Below are 22,494 nucleotides of genomic sequence, written 5' to 3'. Positions count from 1 at the left end.
TTATTTCATTTTCTGGTGTCAACCATTTTGTTAATGTCAGTGGAGGGGAGCTCCTGTTAGACCTGCAGCGAGTATTAAGAAATCTGAATGCACAACTGATTTGCTAGACAACTATATCACCATTATAAATGTTAGTTTCAATTTTTAGCCCCATACTGCTCTTAAGTCAATTCCTTTTTACATTTTAAAGGGTTATTAACTCAATAATTATAGGATCAGTAAGTATAGAAACTAATTTAAATTTCAGTTAGATTTAATAATCTCAGTTGTTCTACTTTTTCCAAAGGTATATGATAACAATTGCCATGATCCATCATAATTTAGACATCTATAAACACAGCATGTGCCTAACAAGAAGGAGAAGAAAGGAGGAAGAGCACATGGGTACAGCTGCATAAGTGTGTCTGTAACACAGCTGCTTCAGCTGTGGGAGTAGTGCACTGTTTAGGAGATGACTTAAACTGAAGACCATAGATGATGTTGAAACTCCCACGTGGAAGAGTGATTTTGATATTGTTAAAATGTTACAATAGTCCAGGGGAGGCAATTATACTGGTTATATCGATACTATATCCTTAGTAACAGAACTTGCCATTTTGTGTGTCTATCCCCAGGACAATATTGATTCCTATTTGCAAGAATGGGAGATGAAAATAATCAGATGGACAAAATTCTAGTTTTACTCAGACTCTCACAAAGGGCCTTTTTGTTTTTTAAAGCCTGTGTTTTGTTACTAGCTTATTGCATACAGGGCAGATGAGGGTTCGTATCTGAGCAGCGATATCGAGGCATGGCCTTGCCAGACTCATGTTATGATGTACGAGAACGTGCACATCTCTAATCATCAACTTTATTAATACGTATTGTCATAGTGCTCAAACCAGATGTGAATTAATATTTGTTCTGAGTGTAATTTGAGATGCCTTTCTAGGTAAGAAAATGGTGTGGTAGCCATATAACTTTTCTATAGTAGATTTTAAATCTTTAGGTTTTGTCTTGTATATCTTGATACAGACTGTAGTACGGTGTAGTCTCAAGCCTGGTGGTTATTATCACTTCTGTGTTGAAAGTAGAATTGTGTAATGAAACCTTGCTATAGCAAAGCAATTAAGCAATTTAGGATTTAATTTTAGATTAGATAAATTCATTCATGATTATCTCCAATAAATATGTTTTTACAGACCGACCAATATTAAGCATTTAAAAAGAATAAATTGTTTGGTTTTTTGCCTGACAAATTAATGTCAAAACAGAATCCTAGATATTCTTTTTTAAAAGTACCTCCACTAGATGCACTTAGTTATGTTCTCACTCAAAAGTTTTGCCCCATGGTTGGTTAAGCATGACATATAAGGAGAGCAGGGAAAACTGGGAGATGATTCAAGCTGTAACTGCAAAGGAACTATAAAACCAGTTTAACTGGCTGGTGGGCTCAGGTTGGTTTGTATTGTTGCAAATGTCACCAGACAGCCATAATCTAGTTAGCCCTACATTCAGGGGGAAAAAAGGCATCATGTAGTTGTGGTCTCTGTGCCCATTTTCCTGGGTTCATATGTTAATATTTCAATTAAAAGCCCCCATAGGTTCAGATAACTGAATTACAGTGAAGCTGGGATTGCAAGTTTCTGTCTGTAAAATCAAGATATACAAGATTTCTGTACACTTTCATTGTAGTGTTTGATCTTGAAGTTAGAACTGATTTTTTTTTTAATGTTGCTGCAAAGTTATACTGGTGCTATCCCCAGCTGGCAGAGTTCTGTAGAAGTTTGTGATGTTGGATAATGAGTGTGAGAATAGCTGCAATCAAAAATCTGTAGCTTACAAATGGTTACATTTTTTTGTTTATTAAAGATGGTGACCTGTTCGTAGCTTAAAGATTTCTGCCACTGAAAAGTTTTTGAAAAGGCGTTGTCTTTTTGAGAAAGGAAAAATTGTTACTCATGTATGTGCTTGACAAATGTCAACTCTTCCTGTGTAAAGAAAGAAATGGAATGCACTTCTGAGAGTTGAATGTACTTCAGGAGTTTGATGCTTGCTTCTACAAACGAAAGCAACATGCAGTCTAATGAAAACCCAGATGACATAACTGTTTAGACCAAATAACTTCAAATAAAGATAGCTAGGGGAAAGGATTGTGATAGTTGTGAGGAGGTACAAACTGACAAATATTAGAATGGGGATAGTCTTTTTGGTCGTTGAGATGGCTGAAATGATCTGAATGAGGAGGATGTAAAGAAATGCGTACTTCTTGTGCCACAGAAAATATGGTGTTCGGAGGGATGTGGGGGGAAGAGGACAATATTGAAAAAGAAATTAAATGTTAAGAGCATCCAGAACAAGCATGAAAACTCAAATCCAACCTACAGTATCTTATGCATAGGAAACTTAAGTTTTCTTCTTTAGGGCATGCCCATTTTTATGCTTATCCAGTTTTGTTTTGAGACTTAAGTTTGACAAGTCTATAATAGAGTTCTTACTTTGCTCATAATTGGGAACATTAGGTATATGTAGTTAATGAACACGGAGCAATGATTTGTAAATTATGTTAAACTGTAAAACATGGTGGCTCTTTGACAAGCCATGTCATGCACTAGAAGCTTTATGTTGCTAAAATACCATTAACATTCTTTTACTGAAAGGCAAATCTTCAAATGCTCATTTCTGGAATAGGTGCTACAGCGTAGCGCTCAAGAGTTGGCCTTTAGCACTGTAGCCTGACAGTTACCTCAAAGCTTTGCTGCAAAAAAAAAAAAAAAATAGTCTCTTCATCCTCTATCCCCCTTCCCCCACATTGCTTTCTCTGTTGTGTTTACAGAAGTGTTTTTGCAGCTGTGCAGAGAATCAGATTGGGGAACTCATCCAGGTTAAAGCAAATATGTTGTTGTCTGGTTAGTTTTAATCTAGATCTGTTCCCTGATCCAACTGACTACATAACTGCATGAATGTTTTGCCAACAGAGGGCTAAGGTGAAACACAGTGTGGAAGTAGGAATCAATGGCTGGATATGGGAGTGGGTAAGGCTGAGGTTCTTTCATAGGAAACTGGTTAGGTTTGGACTTGGCTTAAAGCGAATAGTTGCCCAGTTCCTAGCTGTGATTGCAGGTGTTTTTGCAGTAGACATTAGGTGATTTGAGATGTTACAGCTTTTTTCTTTTCTCTTGGCTGGCTGCTGCTTCATAGTAGAGCTTCTTTGTACAGTGTCAGACAGTTTAAGTAGACTTGTTCTAGAAATTTAGTCTTAAAGTTACCCAAATGAAGCTATGGATAAGATTCTACAATCACTTTTGGGATTCACTTAACAATCAGCTTCTCAAGGAGGAGAGCAGAAGTTGTAACACTTTGAACCTCTGCAACCAGTTTGATAATGATCACAAAATTTACACCACAATTATCTGGCTTGGGGATAGAACCTCATACAATGAGGTAGCTCTGGTGGTTCAAAAAACCGTACCAAAACAAAACATATTTTTTCAGTCCAAATTGTCTGTCAGTTCCTGCCTCTGTGTGTGTCTGCACACATGCTTGAGCCTGGGCCTGACTGAACGTAAGAAATTAGCAGAAGACTTCAGGGTAGTTCATAGAAGATTTGTGTTAAAAGCTGCCCTAGCAAAGTACCAATTTTGGTCTCAAATTGATGAACTTGGGCTGGGAGGGTGGGTTAATTACCTCTGTTTTATTTGAGTTCCTATAAACAGTATGAATAAAACTCTTGTAGCATTTTAATAGTATGCTAGAGCAGTGAGTGTGCTTCTGTGGAGGATTCCTAGCTTGGACTGTGTGAAGTATTGCGTGTCGATGATGAAAGAGTCTGCAAAAGAACAGATTTTTTTTCCCTCTAAACTTTCACGAGCAAACCCTTTATGTTGTTGTGACGTTTTCCACTTGTATGACATAATACTTTTGAGATGAAAAATTTTACAGCTTAAAAAAATGCATATCTTTATATACAAATATTCCCACACCAAATGAAAAAGAGGCCGTCTTTTATGACTTGGAAAAGCTGAACTATGTTGTTGAACAAATGTAGTTAGCTAAATTCTACATCTCTTAAATGTTAAAATGTCTGTATGTGATGAATTTTGTGAAGTCTATTGCAAATGAGAAAAAAACCACATTGTCTTAAGATACCATGTGCCTGGTGAACTCCTTTCTAACCATACACACATCTCATGTTTTTTTCTTAGAGAGCCTTTTGATGGAATAACCTACCATTTTACACCATTAGTGAGGCAAAAAGCCTATGACATGTATTTAGTTAAATTAGCCTGAATTATTAGGGGAGAAAACATAGGGATACCAGTTTTCAAATTGGCAGAGCAACTTAGACCAAAATTTTGGTCACCAAAGAGAAGTTATCACTTAAGTAGAGTAGGTCTGTAGAGTTGTCAGTTTATGGGCAAAACTTAATTTGTAAAATGAGACTATTCAGTAAAAAATAAATTGTTGTATACTCATAAAGGGTATTTCAATGTTTAGTGCCGAAACTTTTATATACATGTGTGTGTATGCACACGCAACACATTCAGCCCTTTTTGCCTTGAAATATTTTATTTTTAAAGTATATTACATTTCTGTGTAATAATGTAAATGTTGCACTCTCCTAGTGTAATAGCATGTCTAATATATGTTGGGGTTTTTTTTAATTTGAGATCTTTCTTTAAATGAAGGCAATAAAGTACTTCAGTATTGAGTCACATGCATTTCAGAAAAGCATGTTAGCCAAGTAACCTGTTAAAACAGGCAGGGCCAACTGGTAGACATAGGCCTAAGGACAGTGTCGCTTCCCAGCATGCCAGGAGTAGACTGTCCCTTGTGGATTGTGCTGAGAGATGAGGCAGTGATCCAAAATTGGAGTAGAGAAAGCTTAATCTGCTACCTGCCACATCCTCCCTTTGGGCTCAGCCACCCACCCTGTTTCTCTGTTCTCTTCTGTGTTGGCCAGATGCTTTTGGGCTCAAGGTCTTGTAGGCTGAAAACAGGCACAGGGCCACTACCTTAGGGGTTTGGGCTCTGACACAAGAGTAAGGTTGTGCCGGGCTGAGGGTATGCTCAAGAACAGAAAGGACAAGTTTTGGCTGCAGGAGAAACTGGACGGATGCCTTTTCAGTATTCATCATTCACAACTTCAGGTTTACTGGTGTACTAGGATGAAAATATAACTTTTGTTTAACTTTTACTTCATCAGTACTATAGCTTGTCATCATAGACTAGACTGAATGAGAAAAATAGCAATGCTCTCCAACTGCTCTTGTGCTCTTCTCCCCAAGTTTTAATTACTGCTGTGGCTTGTGTGTTTCATGACTACTTTGCACAAATGTTACAGTCAAGATATTGACCAAGTGCTGTAAATAATCCTGTGTTACAGGAGATGGGCAAGAAATGCTGCTGGGAATAGAACGTTATTTCATTTGACTTAGTGTATGCGAGGTGGAAAACAGCAACTGTCTGCAAGGGGGACAAATAAATGAACTGTATACTTCGATAATGCATTTGTCATGTACTGTCTCAGGGAAGTCCATTTGACCTGCAGATAGGTATCTTAAGCAGAGGTTTGGCATCTAATTTCAAGGAATCAAGTCCTTGTAATCAAGTGTTTGATGTTTGATACTTGATAATGTTATGCTGTTTAGTGAACTGCTTTTGGTCCACGCATACTGAGTTGGTATTCACTGTTAAACATACTTTATGAAAACTCTAAATTGCTTTAATGTTCAAGAATTTTGTGTTTGTATTTTGTATTTGTAGCTTTAAACTTTTATTAAATAAGCCTGTATGAAGTCTGAGTATCTCAGACTATTTTTTTTGATAACTGACCTGTGATGATGTTAACATCTGCTGCCTCCTCTTAATCTGTCTCTGTCCTCTTGCCTGCAGGTTAAGGTCTTGCACAATCAGCTTGTTCTGTTCCACAATGCCATTGCAGCATACTTTGCTGGGAATCAAAAGCAGCTTGAACAGACACTTAAACAGTTCCACATCAAATTGAAAACTCCTGGAGCAGATGCCCCATCCTGGCTTGAAGAACAGTAATTGGATCAGAGAAGAGGACCCAATATTAACCTAAAATCTTAAATCTGATAATAATTAAGGGTTGGGGTTGAAGGACTGTTGTAGTGATTCTTGCACAGACAGCTTTAATTTTTCCCCCTTTTTATGATACTGTAAAACTGAATTTAGTGGGAAAGTGGGTGACTTTATTTTATAGTAACCAAACATAATTTCTGTCATTTCAAATATAGAGCACTCCTTTTGTATGTAAAGGTTGGTGGTTATTTCTGCATCTGGGATGGGGGAGGAAGGGGGGAGGAAGGGAGAGAGGAAAAATAAAACTATTATAGATTTGCACTGACAAATGATATTTCTGATTTCTGGTCATTTTGGTGGCTAGTCAAAATATTTCCAAACAGAGGTTTACATGATTTGTACCAACATCTGGTATTTTATAGATGAATATAGAAAACATCTTTAGTAATTTTCATATGACTTTTAAAAAGGAGAGAGTTAAAATAATATTTTGCAGATAATTAATATGAAGCCTATATGCGATATCTGCGTATAAGGCAATAGTAGCAGATGGCTCATTGACTAGTGGAAGTGCAGCAAATGCCTTTTTAAAAGATGTACCTTTCCATCATAGGTTCAAAAAAAAAAAAAGTAAAACACTAAAGCAAGAATCACTTGTCAGTCTGAGGCTTCTAAGCACACGTTTTTGCTTTGCACCAAGTGGTTTGCTGAGTGAGTCCAACCATGCAATGTACTAATTTCATTTAAAATTTTACTTTCTCTATGAAACAAATACCGTACTAGCCTTAAATCACAGGTATGTGCCTTTTTATAAGATAGTATTTTCCACCAGTGTACATAATCCAAGAACGCTCTCACATAATGGTTTGTCAGTTCCCAACAAGGGGAAGGAGGAGACTGTATAAATGCTGTTTCATTGTACTCTTAGAGCAAGTTAAAGCTTTAGTTAACCTTTGTGGACAGGTATGATTTTGAGAGAAGGAATCGGGCCAGTATGGATTTTCTATTTAATTGAGAAGCATACTTCAGTCACGGTAGTAACATGGAGGATGTTTTTTAATTTCTCCATCAGTTGTGTAGTCCTTACATGTAAAATTCTATGTCAATTTTATTATAGACATTTTAAATTCAGTATATTGGAGTCCTCATTTGCACATGTTATGTTGCTTTGTGTTCTATTAAGTAAAATGAAATACTTCAAATACGTTATTTACAACAGTGTGGATTGTATGATTTATGTACTGTATGTTCAAATGCCTTTCAGCTGACATTCTTAAAGTTTTCAGTGCTTAACACAACTGTAATGTAACTGTAAATCAAACTTTTTAATCATTCCTCATTAAACTCTTGGCCTGACAGAGCCTTCTTTATGTTTTTGTTCTGTCAGAATCTCTTGTTCATTTATGTTCCCCAGAATGTATATCCTATGTGAATTTTGTATTCATATTAAAGGTGTTTGCAGTCAAACTTCCTTGGCTTGTGATGGTTAAGAGTAGAACTCAGCTTCTGCAATGAAAGCTTAGTCCTGTTCTTCTGTGTTGCCACCCTGCCCAAGAATTTCTGGTAAAGCAGTTCTAGGTGGTAAAACTGATGCTGGTTTTCGGGATGATTTAATAGAGTGCAAGTTCAACTTGAATGTAAACTCAGAGCAAAACAAATTACAAATATGTAATTCTTGACTTGAACTTTTAAAGGAAAATTCATTACATTTAAAACTCTTGCAAAGCCGTTGACTTTCACTGTCTCCGCATCTTGGCATGCGTGTGGCGTGATGGTGCAAGAAGAGTTGATCTAGGAAACGCAGATAGCAGCATTATAGCAGGGATGAGGAATGCAAACCTCCTGACTACAGCTGAAATATCAGCTTTCAAAACACTATAGGAAAAGGACATGTATGGAACACGTGCTGTTGGTTTCTGTCTCAGATTCACGCGTCTCCTGCTGAGGATAGTCCCTGCCCAGATGGAACTTGACATGTCAGAAATGGTAAGAGTGAACTTGAATCTGAAATTGCCTTATGCAGGAATGACCCGTGTGGCATTGTGGAACTCTCAAACTTCTGCAATGGCTTAAAACTGCTAGAGTCTCCACCTGGGAGAAAAGGTTGGACAAAAGAGATTACTCGGTAAAATCTCTGTATATTGTTTAATACCAGGGCAAGGAAGAATGACTTCCACTTTGCCCAAGGGAGCAATTGTTCTAATTGATAGTCTCAGTGAGGAGAGTTCTGTGTTCAGCTGATCGATAGGATATTAAACGGATTGCCTTTTGTTGTACTTTAACTTTCCTTCTTTGCCCCTGTTCAAATATGTGCTTATGAAATTATTCAAACTAATTTCTTACATTCAAAGTTAACTCTTTAGATTAACCAAATTTAGAAACTTTTGCTTCTGGAGATCGTATGAGGAAGACGCTTTTGAAGTTTCTAATGGGAGGTAATTACAGTTGTCAGGCTTTCTGATACTGACAAAAAACAAGCTGTATAAATACGTGAAGGTTGTAATGCTGGCATTTATCTAGGTAGACAGTTGTCAGGATGGATTTTTTTGTTTGTTTGAAGAGGGGGCCACACTTACCTAGCAGAGTCTTATCTCCAAAAGATTTCATCTCTGTTACAAGTTACCACATTAGTGTTTGCAGTGTTGTGCGAGGTTTCTCAGGAAGACTAATTGAAAGCAGTTAATAGTGTTTCGGATACGCTGTTGTAGCTGCTTTACCAAACAGAGATCCAGGGAGCTGTTCTGTTTCTCATTGACCATACTGTAAGTGATCTGCACTCCTGGCTTGTTTGAAACTTGCAGCTCCTGTTAATTTTGCTTGCATGAGTTCTACGAGCAGCTCCTCTGCTCCAAAAATGCTCTTTGTCATACTTCATGCTTTGTCAAGCCCTAACAAAGAACCTTTCTTGTTATAAAATGTATCTATAGTTATATTTGAAGAGAGGTCTATGCAAATAGAATACAGTAACACACCAGTGTCATTAAACTAACAGCTTTATTTCAATCTTCTGTCAAATGGTTTTCCCAGCAACCTTATCTCTCTTCTGTCTCTCCTTCAAAAAATGATCAAAGTAATGTAAAAGGAAAACTGAATGTTCCCTTGAACTCTGTTTTGAACTGAACGGGGGGCATGTTCAGTTTGTATTCTCTGCTTATCTGTTCTTGTTCCTTGTTGTGGTGTTACAAGAATAATAAGGTATTATAATTATTTAGCATTCCTCATCTGCAATTATCTTTAAGGGTGGGTTTTTGTGTGTGTGTGGTTGTCTTCCTTGCTGCATGCTTGATGTGGAGGGTTGTACTAGTCACAGATTTTTTTTAATTAGTCATTAATATTTCATTTTTTGTGATTGCTGCCACCCACCCCAAACGTATCCAACTACTGGCAGATAAGTTGTGTCAAATGGAAAGTTGGTCTTTTTTCTGAGGAGATCCACAGAGGAGTTGACTGTTTGAATTTTTCTCTGTTCTCCTTGTTACTTGGTCTCATTAGTAGGTCTTTGACATATTGATGTTCCTTCAGGTTGTTCTGATGTTAAAGCTAGTGGTGCGTAGAAAGCACATTTCTGTGTCTGTGATAGTGATCTCATTCACCTCACTGCACCTATTTTCATCAAGGTCCTTTCTTTTAATTTCTGTCTGTCTTATATGGGAACCAAGTGGCCAGGAAGATGGAGTGTGTCACCATGGCAATAGTTCGAAGTGAATTAAGGAAGTACCTTACCCAGTAGCATAAGAGTTGAAGGTAGGATGGTTTGTGCCTGCCTTGGAAGAAGGATGGCAGAACGACAGAGCAGCAGTGGAAAGGAAAAGTGATGTGTTGCTGCTGTTTCATCATGAGATGCAGAGAAGCAGTGTATGAACCTTGCAGAGCAACAGCCTTGGACATAAAGGCTCAATCTATGGTTTGCAAAACTTTTGTTTCCTATGGCAGAGAATGCTGGCACAAAGCATTATTTTTTGCACTTCAGCTGCCTTTTGAAAAAAAAAAAAATCAGAAGGGGGCAGGAACAGCAATAATTCTGTGCTGTCTACTCTTGATAATAGTGTATTTCTGTTAAGTACTTCCACTCAGCAAAAGGTATGCTCAACTTTTTTTAATTGCTGTGGGTGAGAAAAACTTTGTTTTCTGAGCAAATACACGCTGACTCATCTCTTTATGAGAACCCATGTTAAAGATGGAGGGAGGCATGGTAATACTTGATATTCCAGGAGAAGCAGAAAGAGAGATCAACAGCATCTTTCCGGAGTTCCTTTGCATCACCGGATGGTAGAACTTAGATGGCTACCAGTGTGGCTGTATGATAACATTTCTTAATTAAGTGCAGAGATCAGATACAGAACAGAGTAAACCTGAAACAAATTTTTAGTTCGGGTTTGCCCTGTTAGTACTGTTTATGCCAGCAGAAATCCATGGGTTCGGTCAGGAACACTTCAGCTATCAGCAATGTGTTCCTAGTAAATGGTACTTAACAAATGGTATGTCTTACTGTGCTAATTAAAAAAAATAATTATACACCTTGCTACCTTTTAAAGAATACTGAAGGCTGTAAATTCAAGCACTTGAGTTAAATAATGCTAAAAACTAGTGTTGCCTGTTCAGTTGTGATTTGCCTTTCTTACATATGTGTATGCATCATGGTAGTTGTATGTGTTAGTGGTAATTAATTGCAGGGCTTTGTTTCAAGAGTTTAACTACCACACTGCTTAATTTTGAAGCCGAATAGAACTTGGTTTGAATGTATCTGAAGTGTCACAATTAACTTTCTCTCCTGCCTTTGTCCAAAGACTGTAGAAATGAGAGTTTGTAATGAAGATGACAGCACCTTTTGTTCAGGTGGTATAAATTTCTTTGTTCCTATTAGATCTGTTCACTCATTAAATTTGTGTTCAGCCTAAAGCATTAGAAGCTCTTTGTGCTCTAAAGAAAAGCAGAGTTTACAAAAGACTTTTTGGTTTCATAAGAAAAAAAGGTAATGCCTTAAAAGAAGTAGTCTTCTTGGAAACTGTCTTAAGCATTTCATTGACTAGAAATCTTAAAACGTTAACGACAGCATTTGTTTTTGTAGTATAGCAACCCATCTAAATGCTATCTGTTCTAGGGAGGTGCATTTCTTGCTTATTATAGGTGGGGCTGCTCGATCTACCTATTATTAAAGTTGCTTAATACTTCTTACTGCAAAGAGCTGTTTTCAGTTGTTTGTAACTCAGATGAATTTTAGCCATGTGGGCAAAATCTGTGGCTGCTAAGTGCTCACATTTTTGGGTGGGGGGGGGGGTGGGGTGGAAATCAGCTAAAAACTAAAACCAATTTGCTAATACTGTGTTTTGGAAGAGTTCAGGGGAAAAAACTCACAGGATGAAGAAAAGTTAAGAGTTTAACTTAGTTTAACTTCACATCCGGACTGGCTTCCAGGTCCTCTGCTGCCCTGTTCAGTTTAGGGTGGGTTTTTTTTTTTAATACAATGCATTATGCAAGTCTCTTGTTTGGGTCGCTCTTTCCGTCTTTTCGAGTGAACGTTTGTGCTCATGACTGGCAGCAATGAAAACAAGTCTCTTTGGTTCCAACACAAGCAGCTACAGTCCAAGCAGCAATGCGCTTCCTCGCCAACGACCTCAGGGGTGACCTGACACTCTCGAGGAATGTCCGTGCTGGCTCAAAGCTGAGCGTGTCCTCCCCGGCTGCCGCTAACCCTGCCAAGCAGAGATGTGTGGCGTGATATAAATTGCCATTTACTGCAGCTGAACTGTTTTCACTCAGTGAATTTTGAGCTTAAATGACCAGGTTCTGACATCACATTTCATAAATTTTCTTTTTGTTCTAATATTATTTTTTTTTTCAAATTGAGCGACTCGGATGGGCTGTCTGGCCTAAGCAGTAGGTCAGATCTCTGGCCACAGAACTGTAAGCTGGGATGGTGTAACCTCAGCCACCACAGGCCTGGGCTACAGCTCTGGCGCCGGGGGAGGCCTCCTGGCCTCCTGCTCTTCTCCGATTCCTCTGATTCCTGTCCCCTGCCCCTCCGGCAGAGGCAGCAGAGTGCAGGTTAGGCACCACACCAAGGTGAGACACGCTTTTGTCCTCCTACTCCTGCCTTCCCACCCCTGGCTGTGCCAAGGTGCTGTTTTCTCTCACACGTGCTCCGCTCGGCAGCTCTGGTAGCTGGTTGTGCAAGGCTGGAGGTGAGGGTTTTTTCCCCCCACCTCCCTCTTTTCTCAGGTGAGGAAACGTTTCTGATTCCATCTCAGAATTGACCTCCTGTAAAAAGTAGCGTTTACGTGAATGAAGTTCTTCACCTTTACTCTTCATGGGAAAGTGGTTTTATTTTTGAAGTGTGATTGAATTTCTGGGCAAAATATTTTAGAACCATGTTATTTTGTTTGCTGTACACTCTGCGGATGGTGCTTTGGCTTTCAGGTGCCCACAAGTCATGTGAGCTGCCTTAGTGCCACATAACCCAGGGATGCGATCACATCTTAGATCTGTCAGAAGTTCTCTCAAGACTGACCTTCAGCCTGCCGGTGACACAAGGGGCTCTGAAGGTGAGGTTGCACACCCATCTTGCCCACCTGCGCCCTCAGGCTCTGCTGAGGCGGTGGGTAGTGCCGGGGTGAGGAGGCGGCACGGGAAAGGAGGTTGGAAAAGGGGATGGAAAGGGCGATGCTTGGTGGGGAGTGAAGGCAGAGAGGGCAAAAGCCTTCAGCCGTGGAAAGGGAGCCCGTTCCCTCTTTGGGAGCGTGGCCCATAGCACTGCTGTCCTGTTTCTATACAACTAGTTGCCGTGATCCCGTGATAGCCTGTGATAAATTTTATACATCCATGTATACGTATATCCATCAGACAGCGTCTCAGGATCTTGCTTAGAGCAAGACCCACCGCGGACGCCACCGCACACCTCCGCTCGCCGCGGCGGCAGCACCGGGCGCTGGGGAGCGGGTCGCCGTCCTCCCGCACAGGCGCTTCGCTAGCACCAGCCGGGCGAGGAAGGAGAGGCGGCACCGCCGTCCCGCGGAGAGGGCGAGAGAGCGAGGGCGGGGTCCGGAGCGGCCGGACGCTCCCGGGGGCCGCCGCCGCTGTCACCTGCCGCGGCCCCGCCCGCGCCGCGCCTGCGCGCTGCCCCGCCCCCGCCCGCTCCGGCGGCGCGGCCGCGGCGCGATGGGAGGAGGCGGCGGCACCGGGCCCTGCTGCGCGCGGCGCCGCGTGCTCCCGCGGGCGCGGAGGTGAGCGGCGGCGGCGGGAGGGGTGCGGCGGGGAGGGGGGGGCTCCGCGCGGGTCTCCCCCTGGCTGAGTGGGGGCTCTGCGCTGCTGGGGGGCGCGGCACGGCCGGGGAGCGCAGGGGGAGGTCGCCACCGCATGCGTGGGTCCTTCTCCGCCTTTCCGAGACGGTGGAGGGGAGAACGCTCCCGGGAAACGTCTTCCCCTCCCCGCGGAACCGTGGGGGTCCGGCGCGGCCCCCCACCCCGACCGCTTCCTTCACCTCTCCGGCCGCCCCCTGTCAACAGGCGGGAGCCGCCGTCGTGGCCCTCGCGCGGCGGAGCGGGGGCTGCCGCAGGGACCCCGGCTCTCTCCGCCGGGGCCGCTGCCGTTGGGACGACACCCCCCCGCGTACCCCTTGCAAGGGGGGGGTCGGGCAGCTCCCGCCGGGCAGCGGCGGGCGCGAGGGCGCCCCCTGCGGGCGGGGCGGGGCGCCTCGGCGTGCCCGGGATCCGGCGGGAGTCGGAGGCGAGAGGGTCGCGGTTGTACCCCGGTTCTAGCCGAGCTGCTAGGGTCGCGGTTGTACCCCGGGTCCAGCCGAGCTGCCAGGGCCGTGTCACCGCCGTGCCGCTTCCCTCGGCGCTCTGCTGTGCCCTGCGGTGTCTGTCGAAGGGAGTCGCGAAGTACGGAGCGGTCCGCGGGCCCCTCGGGTGGTCCTGGCGGCAGGGCCCCTGTGGCGGGCACGCAGGCACACCGCCCGCCTTTCACGGCGGTGGAACACCCGCTCCGGATGGAAAGTAAGACGGTAAGGCTGAGGGCTGTTCCTCTGGCGTCCCCTTCCCCGTGGCAGGGTGAGCCCCAAGCAAAAAGCAGTTGGAATCGAGCCCCTTGGCAAAACCCACGGGGTCGCTGCCTGGCGTGGGGGGACCCTCTGTCTGCTGCCCGTCCCGCTCACGAGGCGAACCCGTGTGGGATTGCCTTCCCAGCCCGGCTGACGGGGAGGTCGTGCTGTAGGAGCAATTTTGTTGGGTGCGTTAAGTGGTTAAGCGCGAAGTTGCTGTGATAGCATGAGCTGCATCTTCTTTGTAACCCACACGTTTTGGCGAGATCAGCGGCTGGTTACATGAGACAGCGTTGGCAGTTCCTTTATCTGCAGTTGCTCCGTTTTACCTTTTTGTATGGCTGTTGTTGAGACTCAGACATCCAAATGCTGTGGTTGGGCTTTGGTGTCAAAATCGGCATTGTTCTCGTGAGAATTTGGAGGACACCTGACACAGAACGTGGGCAGCAGAGAACATGAGGTGTGAGTTAAAGGGAGTAATATCTTGCAGTATGAGTTATGAGATGCCCTTCAGCACATCGTGGATTTCACCTGTTAATTGTGTATGCAAATAGGATGTATGTCCGTCTCAGTGGCAACTGCCTTTTTTGCAAGAGAGACTTTAGAGCGTTTGTCTTCTTACCTGGGGAGAAAGTTGTCTCCACCCTCTAACTTTGAAATACATTTCCAAGTTAGATTAGGTTGGCTAAAACAATGAATGAGACAAAGAAATAAAATATTTCTTTTATGCCAAATATGGACACAATTAAAACGTGCAGTAAAGATGTTACTTTAGAGCTCTTGCACTTCTTGGGCTGTTTTGGATAACAAACATGCAATAATGAAGTGTAATTGAGACATCTTAAACATTTGTTCTTACGTCGCTTTCTTTTTCTTCTTCTTCCCTTTAATCCTTGGAAAAGTGTGGAGAGGCTTTTAAGGAGTTAAAATTTTGCTTGGATTTTATTACGCATCCCTGTCCCGGTGGCGTGTCTCCGTAATCTGTAGTTCAAAGTCGGAACTGCTGCGTTGTTCCCCACCTCCTCTCGCTGTGCTTCCTGCTTGAAGGCACCTGCTGATAGCAACAAGCGGCCCAGAGCCTGTGCTGGCTGCCAACTTCTCTCCCATCCACGGTAGTGACAGGGGCACTGGGAATGTTTTCGAGCCGCTCCTCCGAGAGAGGCAGCAGGATGAGGGAATTTTGACCAGTCTTCTGGTATCTGGTAACTTGAGACCGTGTCCTCTTACAAACAGGTGACCTCTGTCACCTGCATGGTGCCTATCTGTCAGAAGACAAAGCTGAATGCCAGCCTTTATGCTGTGCCTTTCCTTTCATGCTTTCCTTCCAAATGCTGATTCTTCCCCTTTCCTGGTTCTGGGTGATGGTTACCTCATCTAAAGCAGTGGAGGACTTGTTGGCTTGAAAACAGTTTTTCCTGTTCCATGTATCTATCTATCTTTACGTCTAGGTTGTGCTGTTTTCTTCCCCTTGTGTTCTCCACTCCTTTCACTAGGAGTGTCCCTGTCTAACTCAGAAGTGCTCAGGTCTGAGATCAGTCATTTTCCACTCTTCTATGTTAGCACTGGGACTCTGATGATTCATCGCCTACAAACTTTGTTGCATTAGGATTTGATCCCGTTTTTCTTAAAGCATCTAGATTTATTGAAAGTTTCAAAATGAGATTCTTGCCCATTGCCCAGGGGCACGGTCGGTCAGTCTGTCTGTCTCACTCCTTTTTTTTTTCTTTTTTTAAATCTGTGGGAACCCAAGTTAGAAAATAATAACTGTTGAATACTGCTTTGTGATGGTGGAAGACTAGCTAATACATTTTTCATTTTTAAATAAGTAGTAAGGAGGAAAAGATTTTTTCCTAGTTGAGTATTTCTTTAAATTAATGCAACGCTTAATTGCTTTGAGTGATTAATCTCTTTCCACCACCTTGCACCTGCTTTTTTACGCCTCTCTGTGTCTATGATCGTGAACTTGGGAGGAGAAGCATGAACATACAGAGCTCTGTAATAGCAACTGGATATTAATGCTGATTTAAATTTGAAACCCTCTAGTCTGATCCACTTTCTTTGTAGCTCTCCCCTTTTTACCCTGCCATTAAAATATTTATTATCTTTCCTATAAGTTAAACCTCATACAGATTTTTGTATATGTTTTCTATTCTTGCAAATACCTCAATAACGTAAGGTATAAAGTTAGAAAATCTGAAGCAGGAAAGAGGAGTTTGTTGCTACCTATGCAAGCTTTTGAGAAGAAAAGGTACAGCGGATCATTTTGTGTTGGTTTCCATTAACTTCAGTGAAACTGCGAGTGGCTGAGTCCTTGCAGACTAGGAGAGAATTTGCCCTAAGGCTTGTTTCTGTGACTTGAGTCTGTTTGTTCGTGTACACTCCGATGATGGATCTCTGGCAAAGATAACAAAGGTTTTTCATCACTATTAGACAATGTCAAATTGATCTGGATTGCTATTAGCTCTATGTGAACCCCGTTGAAGAGGCATAGGGCCAAATCGGTGCCAAATTTCTGATTTTATATTGTTCTTGTGCCAGTGTGTTACTTCAGCTTTTTCTGTTGAGTTTTCCTGCGACTGATTTTTGCTCAGAGGCTGTCTTTCCTCTATCAAAACTTTTATTGTGCATTATCTTTGATTTTTTGTAAATTTCCCATTTTTTTTTTTTGAGATAACTTACAAATTTCCGTAAAATCACAGAATTTTTCATTGGTCTATGTTTGACATACCGTATTTGTTTTCTCTGAGACTTATGAAGTAAATCTGTTTTAATAGATATGGCTTGTCAGAATTGTGCTTTTTATGGAAGTCATGCTCTTGCTTCAAGGTTTGCCATCAATAACAGAATCTTCATTTAATAGGTGACAGTATAAGAAAAAATTGCTCAGAACTACTGTGATTCCTGTTAAGCTGCTTCCTGATGTAATTTAGATATAAAAACTTTCCTAACACTTTAAAGTTTTGCGTATGTGCAGTGCTTAGGATGTGTTGGTTACTGTTCCTATCTGTTCCTCTGTCCTTTCGCTTTCTCTCCCCCAACCCTGCCCCGCTTATTGAACTGGCTATGTCAGCCTAGATACTGAAGTAAATTATAAGGGTCAGCTTCAACTCTGGTCTTTCGTCTCTTAGTGCCTTTTGGGAAGTGGCGCAACTAGATCAGTAATGGTAAAATGCAAATGCTGTAAGTTCATGGTCAGTGAACATAGAGAGCTTAGGGACTGCACACTGGTTTTCCCTTATTGGCAATTGTGTGAAAAATATGAAGGCAAAAAAGCAGTACATCAGGCTAGATTTTTAAATCATCAACATACTATTCATGATTTTGGTGCAGCTTGGTTTTAAGCCATGAATCAAAAGGATTATGTTGATAACTGTTTGATCCAGTTAATCCAGTACCACAGTTAGTACTTACATTGTCCGACTCTCTGTAACGACCTTTAAAAAAAAAGTCTGAGATAAAGAGTGGAAGAATATTTGGTTGTTTTAATAATTTGAGATAAATGCATTCACTTACAAAATTGCACTGAACTGAGTTTAATAGGTGGGTTCGGCATCAACTGTGGGTGATTTAAGAGGTATTCTTATTTTTGTGTATGTTCTTGAAATCTAGGTACCCAAACCTGTTTGAAATCTTAGTGTGGATAAATTTTATAAAATTGCCCTGGGAAGGACTTCTGAATCACTAAATCTCCCTTCTGGATTAAAAACTTGATAGCTGTTATACCTTAATTTTAGTGTCATCCCAGTGCAAGGGACTATATCCAGTCTCTCTGATCTGAGTCTCCCTCTTGTCCTTTGTCGTAGGTTGCGAAGATGGTACCGTCCCCTCCTGTGTCGCTGCTGCTGGCAGACTAGAGCTTGAGCGAGCGTGGCATCAGCTGCTGCTGCACTGACTGTTCCATGTTTCAAACCGATCCACGGAAGTAACACTCTCCTCTTAGGAGGGGCCGTAAAATGCATGTTATGAATTGTCTCTCCTTGGTCAATGATAAAGAAAATGGGGCCATTCCAGTTGCAGCGGGATTAATGAACGAGGATACGACGACAGCATCTCAGCTTTCTCAGCCTGCCGCCCCACCGCCCCCTCCGCCATGTCCCCTCACGGGGGCACCCCCACCCCCTCCGCTCCCCCCGGGGATGCCGCCCCCACCACCACCCCCTCCGCCACTGCCTGGGCCAAACGTACCTCTGCCACCACAGCTGGTAAATGGGCATGACAACCACGGCAAAAAAAAACGAATGCGGAGCTTTTTCTGGAAAACTATCCCTGAAGAACAAGTCCGTGGTAAAAACAATATCTGGACGATTGCTGCAAGACCACAGTATCAGATTGATACAAAGACAATCGAGGAACTTTTTGGGCAGCAGGAAGAAACCAAGCCCCAGGACTGCAGAAGTCGATCTTTAAAGTCTTCGTTTAAAGAGACTAAAGAGGAGGTAAGAATTGAAGTAAAACCTCTCTTTTACATAATGATGTAGGAATTGGTGTGAATTCTGACTCGCCTTTGCCTCTTTCTCTGTCATGATTCATCCTTACAGCAAATTTGTCTTGATTTGAAGGGGAGGGGAACAACGGGGAGGATAAACTCTTTGTTCTTAGTGGCTTACTTTTTTTTTCAAAGAGCTAACTGTGTTTTATTATTTTAACTTGGTAAGTGCTGTGATTTGATCACCTCTTAATACAAATAAGCAGAGGGAGGAGAAGGTATCTGTATTTACTAATGTTGGATAGCCCTTGAGTTTTCAGTGTGAAACATAGGTGTATTGTAACTTTTCTCTTTAGCTCTTCCACTACGCCTGTTGTGCAAACAAATTGTTCAGTGTGCAAACATGCACCAGGCAGGAGGGAAGAAAATCCTATTGCAAAGATTAATGCCGTATATGCTCTTGATGTCCTAGAGACATCAGGAAGGGAAGTACCAGTATGACATCAAGGAAATAAAATATAATGTAGTGATTAAGAGAATTTGTTATTTAGTTGAAATTATTTTAATGTTTCGGCTTTCATAAACATTGCTTTCCTGCTAATGAAAACTTTTATTTTATCTACCCTGCTTTTTCTGGACACTAAAATAACCAACAAGGTCTGAAGATTCTTACTGATTTCTGTTGTGGTGGTGAGAAGATATATACCAAGTACTTTAAGGTTCAAACACCCTCTGGTGAACCGATAAGTAGCTTTTCTAGTTCTTAGATCCTGATTTATAGACAGCCTCTTTGTGAAGCCTAAATTGAATTGTCTCAAGTGATCTCTTTGTGAAGTAATTGGAGGGTTGAAATGCAGATTTAATCACTGGTATGTGTCTCTATACGTGTTAGCTTATAAACAAAATACAGAGGGCATGGGGTTAAGAGATGTAACAACCTAGCAGTTTTTAGTCCCCCTCAGTTTAAGGACTTGAAGTTGATGGAATCTTGCAGGATTCAGAAGGTGTCATAATAAGATCAGCAGGGACAGTGAGAAACCAACGTACTGGGAAGTGTGCATATTGTACGCAGACTAAAATAAGGGGTTTAAAACACGCATGTGTATTGCAGACTCTGAAACCCTGACACAGGGAAGGAGTAATTGGGGGCCATCGTCAGAGGTAGTCATTAACCTCTGCGATCTTTTCAGGCTGTGTTCATCTTCAAATCAGGATAACAGTGAGTGGACTTCCTGTACTGCATACAGATGTACACAGCTCCAGCCCTGTGCGTTTCCTTAGAAGCTCCCCCTTTCAGGATTGCCCTACGGTGAAGATCTAGTTATCCTAAAAATGATGATAAGTTTCATAAACTGAATGTGTCCCCTGGGGTACAGTAGCTGTAGTGGAGAAAAACCCAGCATGCTTCAGAACTCGTGCCTTTTCATGTACAGCTTGAAACTCGAGGCATCCTGGGGAGGTTAAGAGCAGCGTTGGAGATTAAAATTACAGATCTGCAAAACAAGAGTTTTTCCCAGATACAGTGAGTTGGAAACAAAAATGTGCCTTGCTACAAGTTAATATTTTTGTGCATCTGTCTGGAGCTGGTACGATGGTCCAATGCATCTCTCCTGCTTGATGTCTGTCCACCCTGATTGAGGGCTGCCACAGTGCCTTCGCACATGGCAGGCGGTGAGGCAGCAGGCCTGGCCTCTGAGTTACGCCGATGCTGCTTAGGTGACAAAACGTGCCGTTCCATTGCTGAGCTCTGCCGGGCATGCCACAGCAGCGTGTCAGACAGCGATGAGCAACTTCTCGTGCGTTAATGGACTTTGCAGTGCTAGCTGCTTAGCACAGAGGGAAGGGGATAATCCCGAGGAGCTGTGTGTTATTGGCAGTGCGGAAGCACAGGTACGCAACAGCTCACGTGCTTAACGTTACTGCGGGCATCGCTCAGCAAAAGTACGGAGGTGTGAGGCATAGGCAGCGTTCGTGATTGCTGTCATCAGTGCTGTCAGCTGCCACTCGCTCACTGTCATCGCGTGGTGGTTGTCCCCAGTTCCCTGTGGTGAAACGTACGGAGGCTGAAAGGAGCTGGGGGCAGGTGGAGGTGCACAACATCCGAGCGACCTTGGGGGCGTGCTAGCGTGGGGCTGAGGAGGCTGTGGTTCTGCTCCTGGCTATGTCGCTGGCAGGGGAAGGTGAAAGAGACTTTTTGTGTTTCGGTACCTCTATTCCTTTTGCGTAAAACACAGTTGATTTTAGAAAGCGCTCTACAGTCTAGCAGTGAAAAACGTTCTTTAGAGTTTAAATAGTGGAATTAGCCTTGTTGCCATAATATGTTGACAGTGAATTTTCAAGAGAACTTCAAGTGCCTAAATTCAAGTGTTGCTTAGATCCAAACATGAAAAAAGTGTCCAAAGTGCTGAACCTGTGCACGGCCAGAGAGTCTGCTCTTTTGGCACAGCGGAGTTTCTTTCTGTGCAGTGGTGTAGCTTCAGTGGGAGCGGTGAAGAGGGTTTCTTCGGGCAGTGCTGAGGGCGCTCCCTCAGAGGCTGTGGTGATGATAGGGGTTTCATACCTTCTCCAGAGATCCCTGTTGATCATGAAATAATCAACAATTTTGGAAAAAGTTCTCTCTTTGTGTAGCAGCTTACAGAACAGCATGTACTTTTTAATTCCTCACTCGCCAGTGTGAAGGAATTTAGACGCCCAACTCAGGTTGTTGAATCGCAGTTCTGGAGGCTGAGCACTAAACATCATCATTATAACAGAAGTCGTTTTTGAGATTTGAGTCAAATCTCACTTACGGCAAATGCTTTCGTTTTTGTAAACAATCCCTCACCAAACCCTTAGGAGATTAATTAACACGTTTTCCTTGACTAAAGGCTTAATTTGCCTTATGGTTTCGTGTAATTTGAGCCTTCTGAAATATAGGGGGTGTGGAGTTAAGTTTACACGCCAATTTACTTTCCCTATCCTTTAGTGGTGTCACAGTATGGCCCAACATACACTCACCTAGGCTACAGCTAGCCAGGCAGTGGAGCAGGCAGAACGGCTTGTTGCCAGCCAAGGATGCTGGTCTTGCTTTCTCCTTTGAACTGTCCCTCTCCTCCCCCCTTCTGTGTGCTGGCTCTGGCAGACATTGAACCCTCTGTAAACAGATTTAACTAAGTAGCTCAGCAGAATGCTCTTGGGTTTTTCTGTTTGTTTTCTACTAGAGTAGTTTTCTGCTGCTTTAGTGAGTTTTGATGGCTTGCAGAAGGGTACAGTGAATTCCAGAGCCCATGCAAGGGTCTAGTGAGAGGAGGAGAGAGAAGGAAGATGGAAGGGATAAACAGGATGAACTCTTCTTCCCTCTCCTAGCTGTGTCCTCTCACTGTTTTCCCTGTGCTGGCTCTGATGCTCAGTCCACCTTCTTGAGAGCTGATTCGATTTGTTCATCCAGCAGAGGACTAACACAGCGAAAAAACAATGAGATGAGTACTGATGCCTGCCTAAGGGAAAGAGCAATCTAGGAATGTGACAAGGGAGGATGACATGGAGCAGGACAGCTCTGTAGTAAGCTGCTAGCTTTTACTCTGCTGCACTATGAAAGTGCACCTTTCCTCAACTAGTCCAGGCAGTGTGTGTGGCTTGGAGAATAGAGGCCAAAATATGAAGCTCAACAGTGATGGTTAGTGCATTGTAAAGTGAAGTGGAAGCTGAAGCAGGAAATTGTTTATATGCTTCCTAACCTCCAGCACTGAGCCTGCAGGCTGTTCCGTGCTTGCTGTAATTTGTAAACTGTATCCCACCATGTGAAACCCCATTCTTGTTATCCAAAGAATACTTACAATGTTTTGCTTTCACTAATCTGTCATAAACCCATTTTGTCATGTTCCCATTCCTCAGTGACAATCTCATGGCAAGAAACTCCCATTGCATTTCTGCAGTCACTACAAAGTCAGTATTGATGTGGGGCTTTTTATGTCTCCCAGAACACTCCTCTGAATCTTTCCTGCTGATTTCCTGCAAATTTTTGTTAGAG

The 22,494-nt window shown here is 42.7% G+C and overlaps 2 protein-coding genes across 4 annotated transcripts in view; both read left to right on the top strand.

Annotated features, from left to right (window-relative positions):
• The window catches only part of ARFIP1 (ARF interacting protein 1), a 47,629-nt gene extending 41,349 nt beyond the window's left edge, over positions 1–6,280 (top strand). For all 3 annotated transcript variants that reach the window (XM_086611627.1, XM_086611628.1, XM_086611626.1), the window contains exon 10: positions 5,875–6,280. In XM_086611627.1, the coding sequence (XP_086467753.1) occupies positions 5,875–6,030 (156 nt within the window). In that variant the 3' untranslated portion in view covers positions 6,031–6,280. The remainder of the gene's footprint in view (positions 1–5,874) is intronic.
• An 11,732-nt stretch (positions 6,281–18,012) lies between these two features.
• FHDC1 (FH2 domain containing 1) overlaps positions 18,013–22,494 on the top strand; it is a 31,369-nt gene continuing 26,887 nt past the window's right edge. Inside the window, exon 1 of the mRNA XM_009989998.2 lies at positions 18,013–18,495. Coding sequence (XP_009988300.2) covers positions 18,013–18,495 — 483 coding nt within the window. The remainder of the gene's footprint in view (positions 18,496–22,494) is intronic.

The sequence above is a fragment of the Tauraco erythrolophus genome, chromosome 5 (genome assembly GCF_009769465.1).
Source record: "Tauraco erythrolophus isolate bTauEry1 chromosome 5, bTauEry1.pri, whole genome shotgun sequence".
NCBI lineage: Eukaryota > Metazoa > Chordata > Aves > Musophagiformes > Musophagidae > Tauraco > Tauraco erythrolophus.
The sequence above is the reverse complement of the archived record's forward strand: the minus strand, read 5'-3'. Positions and strand labels throughout refer to the sequence as shown.